General features: G+C 42.9%; 1 protein-coding gene across 1 annotated transcript in view; it reads right to left on the bottom strand.

Moving 5' to 3' along the window:
• Window positions 1–25430, bottom strand: part of GALNT18 (polypeptide N-acetylgalactosaminyltransferase 18) — a 315434-nt gene that overhangs the window by 66960 nt on the left and 223044 nt on the right. Inside the window, exons 4-6 of the mRNA XM_012785619.2 lie at window positions 21881–22064; window positions 19795–19992; window positions 15514–15628 (exon numbers count right to left, since the gene is read on the bottom strand). Coding sequence (XP_012641073.1) covers window positions 15514–15628; window positions 19795–19992; window positions 21881–22064 — 497 coding nt within the window. The remainder of the gene's footprint in view (window positions 1–15513; window positions 15629–19794; window positions 19993–21880; window positions 22065–25430) is intronic.

Raw genomic sequence — 25430 nt, 5'->3', positions numbered from 1 at the left:
CAGACCTTTAATAACTTGTGTATAAGACCCGGGAAAGGCTAGGTCTTGACCTTCAATAATCACGCAATTATTATTAAAATACAACCATAGTGTGAAGGGAACATGTGGGCATCACCTTAGCTAAAGCTTTGGGTGAGTAGGAATATTCCCTTAGAAAGTACAAAGGCCTGCAATCTTGAAATCTGTGTTTGATATCTTTGAAATCCTTGGCCTCAGAAGACCCCATTAATAAACACTACTCCACTGTCCTGCCATCTGCAGGATTTACAGCTCCACAGCAGCTGACGGACACTGCCAAAGATATCCAAAGAGATCATGACACAATGATATAAAACAATAGCAGGGCTCATAATCCCACCCACACAACACACACACACACACACACACACATACACACACACACACACACACACACACACACACACACACACACGGATGTGTTATTCCAAGTTCTTAGGTTATTCTGAACCCCAGCTCCAGGCGGCTTGGGCCGACCATAACATTTAGAAGCAACCAGAGACTAAAATCCAATTTAAGGTGTTTAATTTTCTCTGTCCCCAGGGATGGGAAATAAAAGAATCTGCTTGCAGCTCTACTGCGAGATATTGCATCTGGTGGTTTTCTGAGACCTTTTCAGCTGAACAGAAGTGCTGGTCCCCACACCCCTTTCTTGTCAAATCTCTCTAACTGTGTAGGCAAAGACTAGCTTGCTTTACCTGCAACTGTGGTATCCAGGGTTTTTAAATAACTTCCTGGAGGCTGGTTGAGAATAGCCAGGTGCTAGCAGGGAGCCGAGACTGCTCAGACCTCCGAACCCTGGGGAGAACGGTACTGTCAGGTTAACCACACACATTGACCCGCACACGTTACCCTGCCCTCGCCGCTTTCACTGGTAATTTTAGCAATGTCTCTAGCTCTTTAACCTTACATATGTTTTTCTTTAAGTCGTAAATAACGCTGATGCCTGTTCTGGACAATTGCTAGGGACCTTCTATGCTTTCTCCTCCTCCTTTCTGACTCTGGCTCCCTGGACCCAGACTTCTGAGACTTTCTCTCTGTTCTGGCTCCTCTCCTTAGGCAACTCCTCAATCTGCCTCCTGTCTGACTCTCTGGGCCCTGGCTTTTGGCTCAGCCCTGGACTCTGCTATTCCCTCCAGTTCTGGAGTCTCTTGCAAGCTCCAGTGAAGACATCCGATCCAAGCCCCAGCCCTCCTGAAGGAGGCGGGCTGAACCAGCAAGCACCGAAATGGTACCATGGTCATCTGCCAAGTCAATGCTGGCCCTCATTAGCCCCTGAAATTAGACTTTATGCCATCAATGATTTTAAATCTGAAGGCAGAGGTGGATAAACAACAGGACACAGTGATTAAGGCATGAGCCTTGAAACTAGTTAAGCGGGTTATATCTTGAGTGATCTTGGGTAAGAAGGAAATATTTAACTTGATTTCCTTCAGTTTTCTAATTTACAAAATGGAGATAACAGCATGGACCTCACAGGGCTCATATAAAAATTAATAGGAAAATACACACAAAGTGATTGGCAGATAGCATACAATAAAAGGAAGTCTCTCCTCTCATTACTACTAATATTATTACCATCATCTTCCAAACTGGTGGCCTAATACTGACACGATCGTCAGCCAAGCTGCTGCCAACTGTGCAGCGTGCAACTGCCGACGGCAAATAACCTTCTGCTGTTGCTGAAGAGTTTATGCCACTAAACCAAACCTCTGACGTCCCAGACCTTGATGGGCCAATGTAGGTAACCAAGGAAAGGTTTGCTGGAACTCTCTCAGCTCCAGGTCATCCACCATAAGTGTCCCTTTTTCCATCCACTCAAGTTACTGATGAAAATTTTGGACAAACCAGGATGAGCTAAGAGCCCACCAAAGACTGTCTCCTGGATTGCCAGTGACCAGTTGGCTTCTTTCGCCCATCTGATGGCTCTACCTTATCTGTCTCCAGTCCTCCTTTTTAGCTCTTATCTCATTACAGATCCCTGGTCCCCAGCCCTTGAGTTTAGCTGCAGTCATGCTCTTTCTCAGCTGTTAACCTAGAACGCCCTCCTCCTCCTCCTGACCTGCATACTCCTTCTGCGGGGAACTGGCCTCAATGCCACCTCCTCTGTGACGCCTCACCCAGCTCCCACAGGTGGGCGTTCAGTCCCTCCTGGTGCTCTCACTAGGCATACAGGATCTTTCATCCTCTTCATTCTGACCCTGAGCGGGTTGTCCCTCCTTGGTGCATGGATCCGAATTATGCTCAGGGTGATAAATTTGCATCCAGAAAGTACTTCCTGAAGTAAGTATCACTAAGGCAATTTAATTCTCTTGATCAATTTTCCATATAATGAAATTAAAATATTTCCTTCTATACTAATTTTCTAGTTTTATTTTACCAGAATCATTTTCACTGGGCTTAATGCTTTTTTTACATTGATTTTACAACTATGATATGATCCATCACTATGCTTTTATCCATATCACATTTTATAATTACCGCTACCATCACAGAGTTTTCTTTTCTGGTGATAATTTCCACCAAGTTTCGTTTTCCTGAATCAAATTTTGCAGAGCTGAATCATGTTAATGTTCATTGCTTCAGTCGATTTTTTAGCTTCTATGATTCTTACTGTACTCATCTGTATTCATTGCTTTAGCTTGCGTTGATTGTCTTTACTATTACTCATTGATTGGAAAAAGTATAATTGTTGGCATTTTTTAATAAATTTTTTTTAGGAATATCACACAAAAAAAGTGTGAGCAGGTCTGAGTTCTATACTTATTACCGTTGTCACTGGTAGGTCAAAGAACACAGAGCATTCTTGATGTCGAAAAGGGGGGAGGAGTCACAACATCCTGTTTAAGCTCATATTATTTTCTACAATCTTTTTTTTTTCTTTTTTCATTTACTTTATTTTTATTATTATTTTTTTTAAGACTAGTCAAGTGGAGTAGTGTGAAAGGAGTGGGAAAAGGTGAAAGAGTAGAACAAAGTTTGGCTTGTAAATGACTGAATAATCAGTTAAGGTGACTCATGGCTTCAGACCAGCTGCAATCTTCTGTTAGACTAGTACTTAGAACATGGGAAGGTGTTTAACTTCAGCTACTGAGAGCTACTCAAAGGCGGGGATTGTACCATTCACCTCTAGTTTCCCAGCACCTAGGAAATGGGTGTTTCAAGAATGAATGAACGGGTAAGTAAATGAACCTACAAGGAAGTGATAAGAAGTTTTGTCAGATTTCTTACTGAAGGCCACTATGCTATGCCTACCTAAACACAAGGCATAATGGCTTCTAAAGCCACCTTTCTTGCATTCAAATCTTATCTTTAGCACTTATTAGTCATGTGGCCTTGAGCAAGTTATATCACCTCTTTGTGCTTCGGTATATCCACCTGTAAGTGGGGATATTAATAGTACCTACATCACATGCAAGGATTAAGTGAGTCAATGCATGTAAAGCACTTAGGACAGTAGTTCCCTATAATAAGTGGCACATTCCTATTAGCTATTAGTATTATGGTCACAAATCTCATCTATCTTTCCAGTGATATTCAGACATCATCGTGCCTTGAACATGTCCTATTATAGGGAGCTCACTATATACCATTAGTATCTATTCCTTTTGTTTTTTTTAATGGTTCTAATATATGCTTCTTATATTGAATTAATAACTGTATCTCTTACAGTTTTACCCACTGTTCATAGCTCTGACTTTCTGAGATATATAGAATATATTTTCTTACATTTGATTCATCTTTAAATTCAAAACCTGTTCATTAAGCATATACTAGGTTCCAAGTGTCATTATGAAAATTAAGTAGCCACAGATCCTAACATCAAGTATCTTAAAGTCTAGCCAAGAAAGAAAAGGGAAAAATAATATTTGTATTTTTCACAGATCTTCCAATCCTATGAATCCAAGACCTTTACCCATGATACTTAGTTTGCAAGGCTAAATCCACCCTGTGGGCTTACAAACATAATATGAAGCCTATAAAATTATGTGATATTAGTACATGAATAGAGCAACAGATTAATGGAACCAGAATAGAAAATCCAGACACAGATCCAAATGTATGTGGCAACTCAGTGTACAATAAAGGTAGTATTGCAAAGCAGTAGGAAAGGTATTATGTTAAATAGAAGGTGTTAGGATAACTGGTTGGCCATACAGAAAAATTAGACATTGGATCCATTCCTCATACCACACATCAGAATCAATTGTGAATAAATTGTAAAAATGCAAGCATACAAGTATTAGAAGAAAACATAGGTGAATTTCTCTATAACATGAAAGTGGGTAAGACTTTCTATGGCTAAAATCTGGAAGTAAGAATAAAAAAGATGGATACATTTGCTTACATTAAAAAAAAAAAATAGTCTCAGGATGGCAAAAACACCAGAAGCAAAATCAAAAGACAAATAACAAACTGGGAGAAAATATTTGCAATTTATATGATAGGCAAGGCATTACCATCCCTAATGTGTAAAGAAATTCTAAAAATAAAGACTAACAGCCCTGTAGGAAAGTGGGCCAAAGACACAAACAGCTCACAGAAAAAAGAAATGCAAATGGCCTTAGTCATATGAAAAGCTTTTCAACCTAGTTCTTAATAAGAGACATGCAAATTAAAACTTCTCTGAAAGCCATTTCTCATCTGTCAGATTGGCAAAAAACCAAATATTGCACAAGGTACTTTGTTGGTATGGCTATAAGGAGACAGGCACCTTTATCATTCCTGGTGGGAAAAGCACTACCCCTCTGGAGGGATATTGGATGACGTCTAGCAAAATTACATATGCACTTACCCTTTGACTTCACAATTCCACTTTTAGGAATCGATTCAAAAGATAACCAGTACAAATATGAAAAAATAAAGTATGCACAAGACTATTAATTTTAGCACTGTGCCTTCAAAAGGAAACTGGTAGAATAAACTATTAAATGTTCATGCATTTGAGTACTATGCAACTATAAAAAAGGAATGAGGAGCATCTCTATATACTATTATAGAATGATCTTCAGAAAAAAATATATAGTAAAAAAAACCCAAGATAATAAAAATGTGTACAGTGTACTACCATTTTTCTAAGAAAGGGGAGATGTGATTAAATATACACATTCTTATATTTTTTAAAGTATAAAGTAAAACAAACAATCAAAAGATAAATGTTTACATTAGAGGTAGAGAGGAAACAGGATGAAGAGGACAATGATAGAAGGTAGACCTGGGTGAAAATACCTTATTTTGTAGATTTCATTTTGGAATTATACAAATATTTATATAATTTTTAAAAATTAAATATAAATTTATGTAATTATAAAAAATTTAATATAACAAAAACGAGATGAAACAAATGAACCTGTTTATTAGGTTGTTAAGGCAACTATACAGAGAGGAAAGGTTCTAGATGACTTTAAATTACAGTAATTTGACTGTACATCTCTAGTGGGATACAACCTAAAAAAAGAAATGCAAAAAAAAGGTAACTGTTTCTAGTTATCATATTGTTGGTGGTAGTGTTCATTAGTATGTTATTAGTGTGCATCCTGAGGAATAAAATAAACAAGTAATTATGTTAGTGTCATTAAGAACGAGAATTTTTGGCATGGAAGAAAGGAAATATAGATGTAAAATTGATGAGGTTAAGTAAAACTCTGTTGTCCTAAATTTGAATGAGAAAGATCATCATGAATTCTTGAAGAATTTTATTTCTACAATAATAATAATAATTTCTAGCTCGGACTTTTGGAAAGACTTAGAAACATGGACCAACCTTGTAGCCATGAGCACCCCCAGTGGCCAAATTGTAATTTTAAATATCATATCTCGCTAGCAGTAAGCTGGGTTCCTTAGGCAAATAGCTGATTTTAGGCCTGTAGCAGGCAATGTATAAGATGAGCCTGGAATCTCTCATAGCAGGGAAGACATTATAAGTCAAAAGGACCCAGAAACAAATGTCAATAGGCTCCCAATGGCCAAAAGTGGAAAATGTGCAAGTCAATATGAATAATAAATGTAATGGATTGAAATATATCAAATATGTTTAAATCCGTAATTTCATATGGATACTAAAAAACTAATTGGTCCTCTTTAAAGGATGGTAGAGAATCAATTAATTATTTTTAAAGCTATTATAGAAAGAACTATTTACCTTGACTTTTCCAAATAAACTTTGTTGTACTTTGGGCAACCAAAGAATGGATTATATTATAAATGTCTCTACAAAAGTTATTCCAGATAATAAATGAGGAAAGAAAGATAAAATTTCAATATGACTATCTTGCAACCCCTAATGAATTGCTGCATCCAGGCAGTAATCAGCCATGACTGCTAGCATCGCAAATGGGGAGATGAGTAGACATTAATGTGCCTTGTGATAGAAGTACACAAATACTGTCTGTGAAATATTCGTGCTGCAAAATTGAACCTAAATCTCTGGCTCTAACTACCAATTTAGAAGAAATACACAGGACAGAGGGACATGTTAAATGATATCAGGGGAGTGCAATCAGTAAAATCTAGACTGTGAGAGTCTCTACAGGAAAAATGACCTGATCTCTTTAAAAATAACTTACAAGGGGGGAAAAGAGATGGAGAGAGAGAGAGAGAGAGAGAGAGAGAGAGAGAGAGAGAGAGAGAGACTCTGTAGATTAATAGAGACTTGGAAGACATATTAGCCAAATGAATCTTGATTCAAGCAAACAAATTGTAAAACAAAACAAAAAATATGTAAGAATTAGGGAAATTTGTACACATTGACTATTTCATGGTATTATAAAATTCTTTTCAACACTTTTAAGGCTGAAAATAGTACCGTGGTCATTTTTTTAATAGTCCTTATCTATTTTGAATGCATACTGAAATATTTTTTGATGAAATGATATGATGTCTGGGATTTGCTTCAAAATAACTAGAGCTGGGGGAGGATTAGGTAGAGGCAGAGATAAAACCAAATTGGCCGTCAGTTGATAATGTTGAAACCGATGAATACAAGGGGATTTATTATACTATTCCCTCTATTTTTATATATATTTGATATTGTCTATAATAAAGTGTTTTTACCAATCCGATTTATGATTGTATCTGGAATATGAAGAACAGTACTCTGGATATTATATTACTTATTTTAAAGGACAGTTGAACCCAGGTTCAAAATCCTTTTCCTATTGGAGGGCCCCCGTCATGGGTAATTCTTGAAACTATGGAATCTGAAAAGAGACATATATGACCTGTCCCTGTCTTCTGGAAGCTAAGGCATGTGCATATAAACTAGATTTAGCTAATTGTGTGATTCCACTCAGGACTTTAAATCTTGGTGAATATCACCAAGACCCAAGCAACAGTGCCCAGTATCCACTGGTAGGACCATCTACTCATGGCAGTGGAATTAAAGGCATTATCCCAAATAGAGTATTATTACCATATGGCTTTGCTGTAGTTCCTGCTGTTTAATTTTCTTGGTTTTTGCTTTTTTCTGAATCTGCTTCTTTGAGAAGCAGATGAATTCTTTGAGATACCCAATGGCCTACCAATAAATTCCTTTTCTCTTTTAGTTATCCTGAGTCAGTTTTATTTGCTTAAAACATAGATTCTTGAGTGTTATTTGAATAAAAAGTTAAGCAGGACTATAATACATATAAATTCATGCATGCTTTAAAAAATAAAGCACTATATGAAATGTACAGTAGTATTTTTATGCACATATGTATTTACATATGTAATAGATCAAGATCATATGTTTTGTATAGGGCATTTTATAGTTTGTGAAGTACTTTAATTTCTTATCTTTATTGTTAAAAATAGTGATTATGATAATGAGACAATAAAACATAAGAATGAATTAACTCTTTTGGCCAAAGTAACATTTTTAATCATACAACACTATTAGGATAAAAATTTCTAGCTTGCCTATAGCACCTATAGCACTGGATTGCTGTGTGCAATAAATAGTATAATTGTAGGGAAACAATTTGAAACTGGATGAAAGGCCCGGCCATTGTTATTTAGTTGCTATAGAAGCAGCAGATGAACCTAGTGCAGGCACCAAGGGGATTTTTGATACCTGGTGACTATGCAATTAGTGAAATCTACTCCTTCTATCTTGTCCACACCTCGTCTGCTTCTCCCATCCCACATGCTCTGCGGAATAGACACTGGCATTTTGCCAGGGCACATATAGGTACTAGGTTCTCCATGGCTGAGAAAGCAGATTTAAGACAGGGGCTGAAAACTGGTAGAGTACAGAAAGATTTTATGAGTTTTGAATAATCTCACTGTCCAAGCTACTGAGAAATCTCAAGTGCAAATTTCTGTTTTATTAAGCTATTAAATAAGGCCACCCAGACAAGGAGGACCTAAAGGATTGCTTGGTGCCTCCACACCAGAAAGTGGAGCCAGCCAGCTGGATGGACTCCCTCCTCTCCCAGACGTGGCTCAGCTACACAGGGAGAAGGGGCAGAATCATTCACAGTGAGCGATTCTACTCCCAGTCAGACCTATGGTGACACTAAGGAAGACCAGTCAAAAGAGGCAAGGCTGGCACTAGGAATAAAGAACACAGGCAATGACCCAGTCTTAGGAGCAGAGATAATAGTAAAAGGTCATTCTGGAAGATGAAAAAGCGGTTCAGATATCCAGTCAAGCAGCCAGTGATTTACAGATATATCCAAGTGGATGTCCAACAGAGAGTCCTCTTTGGTAGACTCTTTTCTCTGTAATACTTTCCAAACAGCTCCAGCCAGTCAAGAGTCATCTACAGCTGGGGCCAGATCTCTTATCTGGCTGCCTGCTGTGGACACTATGAGAAAGGCATTGGCCACAGAGGTGGTGGCATTCTTTCCATCCCTGCCCTGCTTCTTTTGTTTCCAGTCTGGAAAGGTGGAGACAGCTACTATTCATATTAACAATTTAACTGAATTTACAGAATAATAAACAGGCTAGGCATTCAGGTCAGTTTCCCTATATCAATTCCACATAACAGAAATTGCCTCTTTCAGCATCAGAAATTTAACAAGTTTTACATTTTCCAAAGAAATCTTTAGATATAATGTGCACCATTTTTCTTATTGAATAAGTATACAGAATACAATTTAGATATTTCTCTATGACCTGGGTCTATTATTAAGATCATAAACAATTGTGCTGTACTGTGTTGTGCTGTAAACCTAGGATCTGCTTGGATGTCTGGCTCTAGAGGAAACAGATCCAGGCTGCTGCGGGTTTGGACACCTATTATCTATTCTGCACCCTTTATGTTCAAATAATTTGCATAAGTTTGGAATATTTTGTTCCTTGAAAGTTTGGCAGCATTTGATGGGAAAACCATCTGGACCTAGTTTTTCATTTGTGACAATATTTTAAACTACCAATTTAATTTCTTTAATAGTTATAGGACAATTTTGATTTTTTATTTCTTCCTGTGTGTATTTTTGTAAGCTATTTAAGCTTTCAAACTTTGGCATAAACTTGTTCATAATATACTCTTATCTTTTAGCCTGTATTATCTGTAGCAAGGTCCCCTTTTCCATTTCCGATGTTGTTTATTTGTTCTCTCTCTCTCTTCCTTGCTAAAGAAAGGCTTGTTAATTTGATCAGTATTTTCAAAGAACCAGGCCTTGGCTTTATTAGTATTTTCTAATATACACACACATATAAAATATATATGCCATTAATATTATTGATTTCTGTTCTTTATTATTATCTACTGTTTTTATTCTGATATTTTACTAGCTACTTATATTGTATACTTAGCTCAATAGCTTTGAGCTTTTCCAATGTAAGAATGGGATGCTGTGCAGTTTCTCTTATGTCTGTATCAGCTGTATTTCACATAATGTAATACATAACATATTTAACTCTCAGTTCAAAATATTTCCAAATTCCAAATGTCCAGTATAATTTCTTCTTTGAGCTATGAGTTATTCAGAAGGGTGTTTCACAATATCCCCAAATTCGGCTTTTGTCTATAATTTTTGGTTATGGATTTCCAACTTAATTCTATGGTGGTCAGAGAATATGTTCTATATGATGCTAATCCCTCGATATTTGTTGAATATTGCTTTATACCCTAGTATGTGGACAACTTTCATAAATATTCCATGGATTCTTGAGAAAAAGGGTATTCAGCAGTTGTTAGATGCAGTGTTCCATATACACACATTTGCTTCAAACTATTAATATTAATTGTCTACCAATGACTTGGAAAAATTTATTAAAATCTTCCACTATGTAAGTGAAGCTGCCAATGCCTCTTTATAATTCTGTCAGCTTTTGCCTCATATTTGTAAAATTAGGTGCATAAAAGTTTATAATTGTTATATATTCTTGCTGAATTGCACATTTATCATTTTGTAGAAACACACTAAAGCATGTTATATTAATCTTTCTTTTCTAATATTAATATAACTACTGCAAGTATCTTTTTATTGGCATCTGCCTGTTATGACTTTTTCCATCCTTTTAGATTTTAACTCTTCTGTATTTTATTTCAGACATGTTTCTTATAAATAGCCTATAGCTAATTTAAAACCCATCCTCATTATCAATATAGGCATTTGGTCAGGCGCAATGGCTCACATTTGTAATCCTAGAACTCTGGGAGGCCAAGACAGGAAGATGGCTTGAGTTCAAGAGTTCAAGACCAGCCTGAGCAAGAGCAAGACACCATCTCTATAAAAAATAGAAAAATTATCTGGATGTGGTGGTGTAGGCCTGCAGTCCCAGCTACTAGGGAGGCTAAGGTGGGAGGCTTACTTAAGCCCAGAAATTCAAGGTTACAGTGAGCTATGATAAGTCCACTTCACTACAGCCTTGGAGACAGAGTAAGACCATGTCTCAAAAAATAGATTTATAGGAGTACCTTAATTCCAATCACTCCCTCCCAATTTATTTGCTATTGTCATCATATATGTTAGTTTTCGTAACCCCACAAGATATTACTCATGTGTTATTTACCATCAATATTTCTTTAGATTTATTCATATATTTACCACTTTTTGAGCTAATTATTCTTTTGTCTCAGATTTCCTTCTGGGATCATTTTCCCTGAACTTGAAATATCGCCTTTATTTTATTGAAAATCTGTTAATAACAAACTATCAGCTTTTGTGTATCTGAAGATGACTTCATTTCACCCTAGTTTTTGAAGGATGTTTTATTGGGTATACACATCCAGGCTGACAATTATTTTCTCTCAGTATATTGAATATATTATTTCATGGTCTTCTGGTTCCCATTGTTGCTGTTGAAAAGTCAGCTGTTATTCTCATTGTTACAGATTTGTGGGTAATCTATCTTCACTCCTGACTGCAATAAGATCTTCTCTTTGCCTTTGGTATTCTGCAGTTCTACCATACATATGTCTAAGTGTGGATATCCTTGTCCTTAGCCTGCTTTGGATAGGGTGATTTTCTGAATTTGGGGATTAATGTCTTTTATCAGTTTGGGAAAATTTTAAACCATTATCTCTTCAAATACTGTTTTTGCCTAACCTTCTCTTTTTATCATTTACATTTGGAATTATAAGATATTAAACCCTCAACCTCAATTCTACATGTCTGCCAACCTTCTTTTTTCATATTTTTTCCTATTTTGTTTTGCATGGATTTTGAATAATGTCTTTAGATCTATTTTCCTGTTTATTAAATTTATTCCTTTAACAATGTCTGTGTAGCTATTCAACCTACCCATTGAGCTTTTAATTGTCATTTTTATATTTTCATGTTTGAAATTCTACTTTTACCCTACTATGATTATTTTTTTAGTCTCTTGCTTCTTATTCATATTTTCAATCTTTTATTTTATTTATATAAATATATTATACAACTTATTCATACCCGGGGGCTGATAGAGTCAACAGTTGAAGACTCTGTGGATCAGATTTTGCTGTCCACTGATTTTGCTGGTATTTGCTCTTGTACTTTCTTTTTCCCTTGTCTGTTTTACGATGTTTTAAACCCATGAACTAGTATTCCTTGGAACTTTACCTGTGGGGATTTTGTGGCCTGAGTTAAAGGGGTCTTTCTCCAGAGAGGTTTTATACTTTATACTGAGAAAATTGGCCTTTGGAACCCCAGCTTTATAGGAAGGGAGACAAGCCTCAGTCGTTGTATCCTATGAAGTTCAGAAAACATAAGCTTAAAAGTCACCAGGTTCTTCAAATACAACAGAGCCAGCCTTTCTTCGGGTTACTACTTTCACCTACTTTTTGGTCTCTGTATGAGCTTTCTTGGGCTGTTCTAATAAAGTACCACAAACTGGGTCACCTAACATAACATAAGTTTATTTTCTCACAGTTCTGGAGCCCAGAAGTCTGACTTCAAGGTCTTGGCAGGGTCACATTCCCTTCAAAGCCTCTGGGGAGTGGTCCTTCCTTGCCTCTTCCAGCTTCTGACAGTCCCAGGTGTTCCTTGCTTGTGGCACCATAACTCCAACCTCAGCCTCCATCTTCATGTGGCTGTCTTTCCCTTGTGTCTGTTCGTGTCCAACTTTCCCCCTTCTTATAAGGATACCAGTGATATCACATTACAACCCACCCTAACCCAGCATGACCTCATCTTAACCTGATTACATCTGCAAAGACCCTATTTTCAAATAGGGTCATGTTCACAAGTACAAGAGGTTAGGGCATATTTTGAGGGGAACTCAATTCAGTCTATAGCAGTCTCCAACAATTTCTTAATTCCTTGCCAGCTCTTAAAAGCTTTCTTACATATACTAGCTATTCTATTCAGTTATTGTTTACACAATTTTTTTGTTTCCTATTCAGTGTCAGCCCTCATTTCTTGCTTGGCCCATCACAGCCCCCTCCTTTTTCCCATTGTGCTAAGGTCTTAGAAATCAGAAAAAAATAAGAGTGAAAAATAAGAAGACTTTCAATGGGGACTCAGTAGACATAATTGTGAGTAAAGTAGAAGGAAAGCACTGCATGGACACTTCCATACCTTTCTTGGGGGATGCTCAAAGGACATTTATCCCTAGATCATCATGGTGACTCTGCCTAGTCCTCTGGATCATAAAGATCTGGGGTTGAATCCTTTCTCTACCTCTTATAAGGTGTATGACCTTGAGAACATTTGCAAGCTCTTAATTTCAGTTTCATCTACAAAAAGAAAGAGTATTGTAATAACGCCTACTTCTTAGGATGGATGACGTAATGCCTAGTGTGACCCCTGGCACAGAGCAGGCATTTGGCAGTGGTGCAGACAGCTCTTTTTCAGTGTGCCGAATAGGTGAGGACTTGGAATAAGTTGCCTCTGGGGAAGTGAGGTGTGACAAGCAAGGTCTTTAATCTTTATGCACAATGCTGTGATGTAGTTAGGGCAGATATCCTATTTTATAGATGAGGAAACTGAGGCACTGAGATGTTAACTCACCAAACATGAAAGAAAGATAAACACTTAACAACTGCACAAAATGAGAAAAATCTGTTTTGGAGATGATCAGTGGTTCTGTATCGCTTAAAAGGGAAACTGAAATTCAAATTAATGCATGCTTCCCTTTTGTGCTCAGTGCTGCCAGCTAACAAGTTATTGGGCCCCTGCATTAAAAGCCACCTTTCCTTCAACTCCAATGACACTTCATCTCTGTCAAGTGGGAGGGAAGAGATGGCGGGTGGGGGGAAAGCCAGACGACATTTTATACTGTAATTCAAATCCTGAACATGCAACCACCCAAAGATATTAATATTTCAGCTTGTATCTGAGAGCCTCACCCCGGCCCACACTCCAGAGTAGCTTTATAAGCTAAGGATGGAAAAGCCAGAAATCTCTACCACCTTGTGATTGACTCGCACACATGTTGGAAGCAGAGTTCACAAATCTAATTCCTTTCTCCATTCCCGGACATTTTTACCCAGAGAACACAAGTGACTGGAGGCGGTCCTGCCCACTCAGCCAATTCCTGACAGCAGCTCCCAGTGAAAAATATTATGTTTGGGGTGAGCATTTATCCAGGAGCAGTGCTGAAATGAGATGGCGAGGGCGCAAATGAGGAATAAATGACCAGTGTAGGGAGAACTGGAGGAATGAGGGTGATTATGCAGGGGCTGTCCTCTATGAATACATTAGCTCCCCAGTAAGCCCATGCATTTTGACTGCCTCCAAAGCAATTTCTTGGCCTTTCAGTGAATACAGGTGTCTGCAAATGTTTTCTAAGCTCAGTTTCAGATAAGCTGGTCCTGCTGTCAGTCCTCAAAGCCCCGGTGTGAAGTCTGGGGGATGAGTGAGGCCTGGCCCCATGCCTGGCAGGTCATCACAGGTGTCATGTGATGCTCATTGCAAGAGCCCAGTCTTCCCTCAGGTTAGGGCCAGGGCTGTTCTGGGCCAGCTGCCTGCCCAGAGAGGTGGGAGGTGGAAGGAGGTTAGAGGTGAGAGGAGGGTGGATCCAAGCCGCAGTCCTTCAGTGGGAACTGGGTAGCAGGAACCAGAGACCAGGTGCAGACACTTAGGCTTAAGGGGCAAAAGTGGGATCAGTAGCTGGAGCCAGCCAGATGTTGGGGGAGGTGGGTCTGCATGGATGTGTGAGCAGGCTGCAGTGAGGAGGAACATCTGGGATGATCACTGTGAACAGCAGTAGGTACAGGGTCCTCGCCAAGCACTGGCAAGTCTGCAGTGTGGGCGTGTCGGGCTGCTTAGCGATCCCCATGGAGAAAACAGTGGGGACCGCCGTGAGGTTTAATAGGGACACTCTCTGGACATAAGGATAGGCTTCCTTCTAGGACAAGATCCTTCACTGCATCCATCATCACATTCTTGCCAAACACCAAGGGACCTAATGTGTTCCTCTGATAGAGGGACGGGTCCATTCTGGACTTATCTTTCCATAGGCCAAGGGAGAGCAGTCAGAAAGCCTGGGAAATGTTCTTGTAGGGTGAGAAATAAAATGGAGACTCTTGTGGGGTCACACCCTGAGCTGATAACTGCAAAGGGCCCTGTGCTTGGGGACAGGAGAATGCAGTGAGGCAGGAACTGGCCTGGGGGTGTGGCCAGCACTTGGTGGGCTCAGAAAGCAGCATGGAGTGAACCCGGCTGTGTTTCACTATATCCCGTGTGTTTATTTCCCTCTAGCTCTCTCTTGACAAAGTCTTTGGGAAAGTCCTGTGGGCCAGTGTGGAGAAGACAGTGAGTATCAGAGTGACAAGTCCGAAGGGAAGTGACTGTGAGGGCCGCTCTTGTCCACCCTGTGATGTCTGTTGTTTCTTCCTGGAGCACCGTTGCTCACTCCATGGGCCTCCATGTGATTGGCAAGGAGGCTGCTCCCTCGAGGTGGGAGCTCAACTCCCTACCCCTGCCAAGCAAGTTCTCAAGTCCTGTCCTTCCTGAAACATCAAGAGGCTCTACCCTGTGTTCTTCCGCCAGCCCTAGTCACACACACACAGACCAGGGCTCAAAACTGGACATTCAGAATCAGCCTGTTACTCTCAGCGTTAAGCCCATTTCTCCACCTGTGGACTCATTCGTCCCTGTGGGAGCTGAGCCCAGCCCTACGGGTGAGAACCCCACTCACCCTGATCCCGAGCTCGACGTTCTCACCCCCGTAGACCTCCATGCCTTCGTCCAGCAGGCCGATCTCCTGGAAATACTGCCGGTCCACGATGAAGCAGCCGATGAGGGCAGGGCTCCTGCAGGGTGGGGAGAGGGGCCAGCGGTGAGCAGAAGGGCTATGTCATGGTGCTGTAAGAGCAGTAGGGCCTTTCTACCAGGAGGATCCTCCGATTCCCTCCCTTCCTTTGCTGCCAGAGTTGGGGTGGGAGTGGCCCCCCACCCCAGGTCTGGCCTCACCCGACCACTGCAGAAAGGCTGTTTCATCAGGGCCGTGGGCAGACAGCTCCCGCCCTGGGATCAGCTGCCAGTCCCGGTGGTGCTGGCGTGTGTGCTGGCCCCGAGGAGTGGTGCTCAGCCTGCCGGTCCAGACGGACTGTCTGTATCTCCACCTGGCCTGACCTCTGCACAGCTAGTCTCCGTCTCTGCCCGGACACCCACACCAACTTCCCCACCCTTCCCCAACTTGGGTTCTGCATGTCAACCTCAGTCTACTTGGAAAGACTGAGGTTGCATGGTAGACAATTTGGATTTTATTGATAGGGAAAGGGGTGGCCATGAGGAATTTTAAGCAAGACTGGTATGAATAGATCTGGGTTTTAAAATAAATACTCAGGCAGCCATGGAGTGATTGACTGGAAGAGATGGAGTGGGAATTGGGGAATCCAGTTGGGAAGCTTGTTGCTGTATCCGGGTGTGAAATGACAAAGACCTGGATCAGAGTATCAGGAATGGAGACCAGAATTTCTTAAAGACGTAGTTTGATACAGAATCAGCAGAACTTGCCATCAGATAAACAATAAGGGTGACGAAGTGGGAAGAACCTGGGTGCAGGCTGGCTTCCTGGCTTGGGCAATTGTGGGCTGGGGGCCACTCATCAGTATGGGGGTTGTAGAAGGAACTGGGTTGAGCAGCATGCCACCCAGGGAAAACTGACCTTCAGGTACCTGTGGGACACCTGGGGAAATATCCAGCAGGCAGGGGTTAGGTAGATGATTCAACAGGGGTCCTAGGCTGGAGCAACTTGTCAACAACTGATAGGTCCAGGAGCTGGAAGTCCTTTGCTTCTGCACTGGGGATTGGGGGTGAGCCAGGGCTCATCAGCTCTGTGCAGCCTCCCAGCACAGGACCTCAGAGAGTGAGTCACATCAGGTGAGTCAGCATGAGTGCATGGGGCTGCGTCTCCACTGAGAGCATTACTTATGCAATGACTTTCAATTGTTCTACTACGCACTGCTACCATTTCTAGCCCTTGCCTAGCATGTTAACAGCCGGTGTCTGGAGGACTTGGTAGGGGAGAGAAAAGAAAAGGAGAAATGGAAGAATCCTCCGAGACGAGAAAACTGTCAGTCAATCACATGCAAATAGATCTGTCTTTGAAATTGAAAACTCATCAAGGTGAAGAAAAGGCTATTTTGCAGGCCATTTCCCTGGGGAACTGATGCTGATGCAGAAGGCGGCTGTGACAGAGACCAGCATCCTGGGGTCACAGCCACTCCTCCTTTCAAGTCACCAATTTTATTCTGAACAGGACGTCACCCTGCATAGACCGCAGGCATCCTGGGCACTCAAAGCATCTGTCCTAAAGCAAGCTGGGACCCTGCTCTAGTGGAACCCTGGACTTGGAGGTAATCGCTCTGGGAAAAACCCCCCTCTATGTGTCTGACGGAAGTTCCCCGTCCACTCTGAGCCTCTGATTCCACATCTGCAACATAGGGCCCATTATAACCGCATGCGGACTCACTTAAACGATGTAAAGCACCTGAGCTCACACTCAAAAGGTCATTTAAAAAGATGCACTTGTACTTGTGCATTGAAGAAGCTGGAGAACCCCCTCTCTAAGTGCATGGTGGTTTGGAAACTGGCAGAGTGGGGTCACTGCCTTTTCCTCTGCACATTCCTGAATGCTAGACCAGGACATGCAGGAAGAAGCTTTCCTCAAAGTGCCAGTTCCAGACAGGAATGAACAGAATCTGAACAGAATCTTACTCTGGGATGAGTGCAGGCCACCCCAGTGGTCTATTATTAGCCAGCTAGGGCATTAAGTGGACTCAATCAGCCTGAAAGTGTTATTGATTTATATCCTGCCTCATTCCTGAAAAGATTAGAAATAGCTTATGAGAAAATGTAAAATACATTGAAAACCATAAGTAGAGAAATGTCTAGAAAGACCCAAAGATTATAACAAATGGGGGGGGGGGAATGCAGCTAGAATGCATGTGTAGGCTGAGGTCTTCCTTCACTATTCTTAAGGTAGACCTGCAAACTTGGTTCTGAGCTTCCTGTTGGCCAAGCTGAAAATGAACATACATGGTCTTAGAAATAAAATTTACAGTTCTCATATGAAATAATATACCAATTGATTCTTCGGGGATAGCAAGGCTTTCTTTGACTGGTAGTCAGTTTGAAAGAAATTTCTCATGTGGATATTCTTAAAGGGGTCACTTGAGGACTTAGTGAATAACCATCTCAAAGACATCTTTTTATCTTTTTAGAATGCAATAGAAGATATTGCTGGGCTTTTTTTTTTTTTAAATAGCTTACACCATGTGTGGGCAAAGCACTGAAGTACAGCTCCAAAGAAAAAACAGCTGAGATAGGCAAGATACATTTGTATAAATCACAGCTTTCTGTGGAGCTGTCTTCATCTAGGAATAAAACCAGGAATATTCTTCCAAAAAAACCTTCCATAAATGTAATTTCTCTCTACCAAGTTTTTGATAAACATTGGATGATAGAAAATTTGAAGTTGAGATGACATTTTCTGGCAAGGACCTAGGATGTGGGTTTGCTAATTAAGACCAGATTTGATACATTTAGAGATGAGCAGAACAGAAACAGATACTATCAATGCAGTCTTCTGCAAGAATGCTCACTGCTGCGTGGTGGCATGTGTCCCTCCAATAGCATGCAGCAGATCTAGGAGCAGAAATTGGTCATGCCAATTCTGAGCTCAGCAGTAGCCCACGAGGTGGATGATGACTAGCCACAGAGTCCAGCTGGCCTGCTGGGTGCATCCTGGCTCCAGTGCCCAGAGCCATTCTCCTCTCTTAGTCTTACTATTCTCATCTTGCAAAGCAGGGATGACACACTGAACTGCCATCAGGTTATGATCAAATGTGACCGTGCGTGTAAAAGACCCTTGTACACAGTGGGCTCCCAACAAATATTTAGCATCACACAATTGTGGCAGGAGCCTAGAGGAGTTGGTGACAGGCAACCACAGGAAAGTTAAGTGGGCTTGTCTTCTATCCTGTTTTAAATATGAATATAATTTTTTCTTTGGGCAAGGAAAAATGTGATCTTAGGTAATAATCGCCTACCTTCAATTAAATTTTTCATAATCTTTCTCCCTCATGTAATACAAAGCAACTTCTAATCAGCTTCTAATCTCTTGCATTCTGGGAACTGTCCCCTAGGCCACCTTTGCCATCTGTGTGTTCAACAGGCAGGACTTTGCAGGGAGCAGAACAACACCCACCCTGCCATCCACACAGACAGGCACGAGGGCTGGTGGGGACGGCTATTTCAGGAGAGCTGACCCCTGACCATCAAAAGCAAAGGCTGCCCAGGGTGGTCATTTAGGTGTCTAGGAAGATAGCAGCAAAGGCAGAAAGAGTTTAGGATTTTTGAAATGCAGTTTGAAGTTGCTTTTGTCTGTGGCCTACAGAATAAAACTCAAACATCACTGTGGTACACCAGGTCCTATGGGGGCTGGTCTTGCCTCTGCACCCCTCCAGGTTCTGCCTGGGGCTGCCTGGCTTTCTTCCTCCTTCTAGTCCCTTTGAACCTCCTCTGTGTCCGTGACCTTCACCTAGGGAGCCCCCTCCCCAAGCCAGCCATTGCCTACTGGCTCTTAAAAACAAGCGCAAATGCTACCCTCTCTGAAAAGAATTTCCTGTTCTCTACGAAGTTTCTGCATGCATGGTAGAGTGAATTTTTTATTCCAATGATTTTATTCTGTCTTTTGGGGGTGGGAACCAAATCTTAATCACTCTGGATGCCCAGCACCAAGCACAGCGGTTGGCACCCAGCAAGTGTCCCATGGAGATGTGTTGAAATGAGTAATTCTGAGGCTAGGAATGGATTCTGGGATGATTGAGCCTGAGAGCAATGCCTGGAGCTGGTACAGTGATTCCTTTGTGCCCTCCCCGCCCCTGCTGCTCCCAGAATAAGGGTTGGGCTGGGAGGGGGGCCCTTGCCTGGAGGCCAAAGCAGAGAGACCCACAGGTAGGGATGCTTTTACCTGATGGGGGCCGTGGAGTTCTCCAGCTTCCACCAGGCCTTGGGTGGATTTAGGTAGCGGCACCACAGCTCCCAGTCAAAGCCCTGTGCGGCCAGCGGGTACTCTTCTATCTCAAAGTTGTCATATTTGATGTTGTCAAAGGATGGTGAGATGATCCGTTTCCGGTTCTCCTTTATGCGGGTGAGTACAGGTTCAGCCCTGAGCAAGAGGGAGCGGGGGGGAGAGAGAGAGAGAGAGAGAGAAAGAGAGAGAGAGAGAGAGAGAGAGAGAGAGAGAGAGAGAGAGAGAGAGAGAGAGAGAGAGAGAGAGAGAGAGAGAGAGAAAGTGAGTAACTACTCCCAAGGTGGACAAGAACCAGATTAGCATCTCCGGTAGGTCCTTGCTTAGCAGAGAGAGGTAGGAACACCTGGCCGTCTCCGCCAGTGGAGAGGGGCACTGCCTCCTGGGAAGGAGCCCCTGTCCAGCTTCCCATCCCCTGAGCACTTCAGGATGGCAAGAGGTACGGCCACTCCTGCCGCATGTCTAGGGCTGAGCTGAGCCATTCCTATCCTGGCTAGCCTTGTGCCTGCTTTCTTTTCGTTTCTTCACTAGGGAAGGAAAGAAAAAAGAAAAAAAAAAAAAAAACCCAAGACTTAAAAAAGAAGAAAGGAACAGATCTGAGATTCCAGAGGAAGCTTTCAACCTGGGCTTTGATTTTGCTAAAATTCAATGTATTCAATTCAACCTGGAGGAAAAGACAGATGGAAATGGCAGAGACTGGGAGGTGAGAACAAACCTATGCCCACCAGATGGAAATGGCAGAGGCTGGGAGGTGAGAACAAACCTATGTCCACCAGATGGAAATGGCAGAGGCTGGGAGGTGAGAACAAACCTATGTCCACCAGCCATACAATGTCGCCTTGGAATGTCAGCCATGCCTCCCACCCCTCAGGGCTCCCCAACTGCCCAAGAGAGGTGGGGCATCAGGGCTTTCCCAGGGAGCCAGAGGCCTCTGCAAGCACCAAGTAGGCCGTGTTTGCAGAAAGGAATGGCAAGCTTCTCATTAATAACACATTTGGTGCATAATTGTTTATTCAAATCAGCTTGAAATACTAAGTGTCCCTCTCCTATTGTGACCATAAATCCAATGAAAATGCTTTTTAAATAGTTGCAAATGGCAAGCAGGGACTTCAGCTATAAAAAATTGTTCTGGTGCAACATTCATTTGGGCCTGTTATGCCGGAATGCAGCCCAGGCTGCATGCACACCCCGCTACCCCTTCCTGCTGGAGAGCCTTCCTCACCCGTCTGCGGAGGGGGCTGGCACGATGCAGTGTGAGGAGAGCAGACCCAGTGCCATCAGGCATATTGGTAAGAAGGGTGGCAACCTACTTGCCCCAGCTACTCAAAGCCACACAGGCCCAACAAAACCACACAGGCCCAGCATAGTCACACACTGCGGACCGCACCGTGCCCTCCTGCCCCACAGGGATGTCAGCATTGCTGCTCTAGCCCTGCTCGGATGCAGCCACTGAGGCCTTTCGTCTGTTCCCTGAGCAGCACTGACCAGAGAAAGAAAGACATTCAAAGACTTCACTATAGGGAGAATCTGAGATTACGTGCTACCTCTGGCCTGGCATTGGGGGAGCCCAGGGCACTCGTGATGACATCAAGCCACCTTTGCCCACCTCTGCCCACTTGGTCTTGGCCCTGCCTGTGAGGCTGGGCTTTTGCCTCCTGCCTGGTCCAGCTGTGCCCTTCTAGGTGTGGGAGTCCCGTCCTCAGCTGGGCAGGCAGGCACTCTCTGCTCGGCCCTGAGCACCACGTACCCCTCTCTCTGGTCACACCTCCCCAGTGGCCACACCAGGTACAGCCACACCTGGTGTCACCATACCCTTTAGGCACTGTGTGCTGACCTATTGACCCTGACTACCCCCTGATGTGCCAGTCCTGTTGCCTAGGTCACACACACCTCCCATGTCACCTGTTCCCAGAATTCTCTCCTTTCCCTCCAGCTCATAACTGAGTTCCCAGCATGCTTTGCTCCCACTGGCGCCGAAGCCCGCGACCCCACTAGGACGCCTCCTCCCCTCCCCTGAGGGGCTTACCAGCCCACATTGAACTCCACGTGGGCATCGAAGAGTGCCACCACGGGGGCAGTGGCCACCCTCCAGCCGCTGACCCTGGAGCGGATGAGGCCTTCCTGCTTGCTGTGGCGCACGACCTTGATGAAGCCGGGCTTCTGGCCATTCACCTTGTCCACGTACTCCGCCAGCTTCTCCTTCAGTTCCTCTGTCGGGGAGAAAACGCATCCTTAGCAAGGCGGGGGGCCAGGGGCAATCGAGGCATTCACTCTGCCAGGGAGAACTGACCCAGAGAGCCGCTGGAGGGCCCAGTCCCCGCCCTGGTCTTCCTCGGTGCTCTGGACGGCGGCCAGCACCGCTCAGCTTTGAAGGGAAAGACGGGAAAGTGCCATCTACAAGGCCCAGCCACACTCACGGCATCCTGCGCGTCATGCACATTGTCTGTTTAATCTTCACAACGAGCTAATAGGAAAAGGGTGACCAGAAGGGTTTATCAATCTCTCCAACATCACGCAGCCTGTGAGGGGCACAGTCCAGTTTCACACCGGGTCCCATGACCTGAAGAGCCGTGATCTCTCCTGATCGGCCGGGCTGCCCCTTCCCAGTGCTCCCACTGGTGCTCCCACAGCCCCAGGGAAAGCTCTGTTGGCCCAGACATAGCCCGGGACCCACTCTCTGCCGGGGTCCCTTGTTCCAGGAAGTGGGTGGCCAGGAGCTGTGCCCCTGGGAGCAGTTGCCATTTGTTTGCTGCCTACAACTGCTGGGCCTGGCTAAGCATTTTGTGTTCCCACAGCCGCTGAGGCAAGAGCCTACGACATCCCTCACAGCTGCTTGGACAGGATTTCCAATTACCCATCTCAAGGTGTGCATTCCCACTGACCATGTTGAGGAGCAGTCTTCCAACCCCTGCAGTAAAAGGGGATTCTACACAGTCCATTCCTTTTGGGGCCACTTCAACTATTAGAAGTTCTTCCTTCTTCTGACCTCCAAATGCCAGGGTCCCTCAACCTTCCACTCATCAGTCCCATGGGACCTGTTTTGAAGCCATAGATGACAGATCCAGTCCCTCTTCCACATAACAACCCTTTGGAGTGGAAGACCATCCTTAAGTCCTTGCTGAGGACTTCTCTAGGTCAAATACCTTCAGTTCTTCCTTATTTTTCCTTGAATCGCAGGATTTCATATTCTTTAATCATGTTGAATGTCTCTCTAAATAAGTTAGTTTTTCTCTCTTCTAAATTATATCTACCCAGAAGTTGATATAATACTTGTGCTGTAAAATGGGCTATATAGAATACAGGGAACTAATCACCTCCTTTAATCTAGAATTTATGCTCCTGTTAATATATTCTAAAGTCACATCAATTTTGATTACTTTTTGATTCGAACTAAGCTTACTGGAAACATACCTCTACAAGTATTTTTTTATGAGGTGCTACTAAGTCAGGCCGCCCTCATCCTGCATGTGAGTGCAGGCGTAGGTGCATGTGCTTGTGTGCACACGTACACACGCACACACTGAGCCAAAACAAAGAATCTAACATTTAATCTTATTTAATTTGACCTTTCTAAAGATTTACACTATTTGTCTTTGTTATCTAGCCCTTCCAGCTTTCCAGCGTCTGTCCACAAAAGAGGTGAGCATATGGTCTTTATTGTCATTCAAGTCCTCCTTTTAAACAGAGTCACCTTTGTCCTAAACTGGGGCCAGGGGGGCTGTCAGGTGTTCTCACTCCAGTCTGGAGAAACTGCAGCTGACTTTTGGGCTGCCGCTAACACGCTGTGTATCTCGCCGTCGCCCACAGGAGAGTGACCTCGCGATCTCTGATTGCCACAGCTGGCTGGGGACACTGCCATCTCACAAATGTCAGGACGGTGGCCACAGGACTGCGTGACTCCATGTGCCCCATGCTGACAAGGCCCTCAGGCACCATCGCCAGGAGGCCGCTTAAAACATTTACTGCTTCATCACTCCAGCGGTTCTCTCATATATCCTTTTTGAAAATTTTAAGTGGACCTCATAAAGCCTGATAGTTGGGCTTTTGATAGTGGCAGTTAAGTGGTGAATGCACAGAACTCGGAGTGAGAACTGGGCTGGTGACAGATGACCTAATATATAACCCCTCCCCTCCCCTCCACCCAGAAATACAAACCTGTCCCCTTCTCGTCCTGCCCACCCCTCAGGTGAGACTGATGGGGGTGACTAAGGTATTGATGGGAGCAGGCTGTGGATGGTTGCTACCTAATGGTCCCCCACGAACCCCACCTCCCAGAATTCCCATCCCATGTGGCCTCCTAACACGCTGAATCTGGGCTGGGCCCCTGACACAACAGGAAGCAGCAGGAAGGACTCTGTGCAAACCCCAGGCTGGTCTGTAAGAGGTCTGGAAGCTTCTGCTTTGCTGCCTTGCTGTCCTAAGTAAGGAAGCCCGAGCCAGCCTCCTTGAGGGCCCCAGTCATTTAGGCCACCCCACCAGGGCCCCAGATGAGCCACCAGCTGATTACAAATGCCTGGGAGAGCCCAGCTGACACCATGTAGAGCAGAGACAAGCTGCCCAGCAATCCCAGCCTTTATCGTCGGATTCCGAGCCAACGCATGGTTGCTGTTTCACACCACTAACTTCTGGAACGGTTTGTTATACACAAAGGCTAACGAGTGTCTGTTGTTCTGGTCTGGTGCTGGGGTTAAAATAAGATTGTGAAGCCCTGATGCATAGGCAGTGAAGTTGGATGAAGAGGAGCTAGCTCAGATGATGGCAGCAAGAGACAGAAGGCTTTGCTTCTTGTAGGAGCTACTTGCTCCTTTGTACATCTGAGCTCTGTCAACACCAAACTACAGTAAAGGTTTCTGGTAGACCAGCTACTGAAAAATTCTGTTCTCAGTCAGCTTCATCCTCAACATGTGCTATTGATTAGAAGAAGGAATTCTTTTAGCCCCAGTGAAACTGCTATCCAAAAGTAAGAAGGAAGAAAAAAGTCTTGAAATACTCTAGATGATACTGGTGTAGTCTTTGCAAAATATCTTTACTTAATTAGGTTTTCATGTTTTCCTTCAACCTTTGTTAATTGGCAAAGCAAGAAAGAACTATTGAAAAAAAGTACTTCTGCATTTTCTGGAACAATGTTTTCTAAGATATTGCCTGTTGTATATTATATATTATTATAATAATATGTATGTTGCCCGTTAAATATTGTATACACACACACATATATATACACACATAAATAATACCCCTCAGGACTTAGCTAAAGTTCTTTAGCTTGGAGTTAAAGAACTCGTGTTTTTTCTTATACCTAAACACAAGTACATAACCCATCATATTTGCCTTTTTGCTAAGGCTGCCAGGAAGCTCGGATTCAAATAAAATGACTAATTCAAAGGATTCTGTCAACATTTATGCTTCCCTACCATTGCTAAGGCTTTGGTTTTCAAGTTCTAGTTTAATAGCTACATTATCTTTTTTCCCTCCTGGGTAAACTACCTTTAATTATTTTTTTGTGTGAAATATCTATAAATAACATTGAACAAAGTATCTTGGTAGGCCAGAACAGGAGTATAATTGTGGGAGAAAGG

This window comes from Microcebus murinus, chromosome 4 (assembly GCF_040939455.1).
Source record: "Microcebus murinus isolate Inina chromosome 4, M.murinus_Inina_mat1.0, whole genome shotgun sequence".
Classification (NCBI taxonomy): domain Eukaryota; kingdom Metazoa; phylum Chordata; class Mammalia; order Primates; family Cheirogaleidae; genus Microcebus; species Microcebus murinus.
This window is presented reverse-complemented; position numbering and strand designations above follow the sequence as displayed.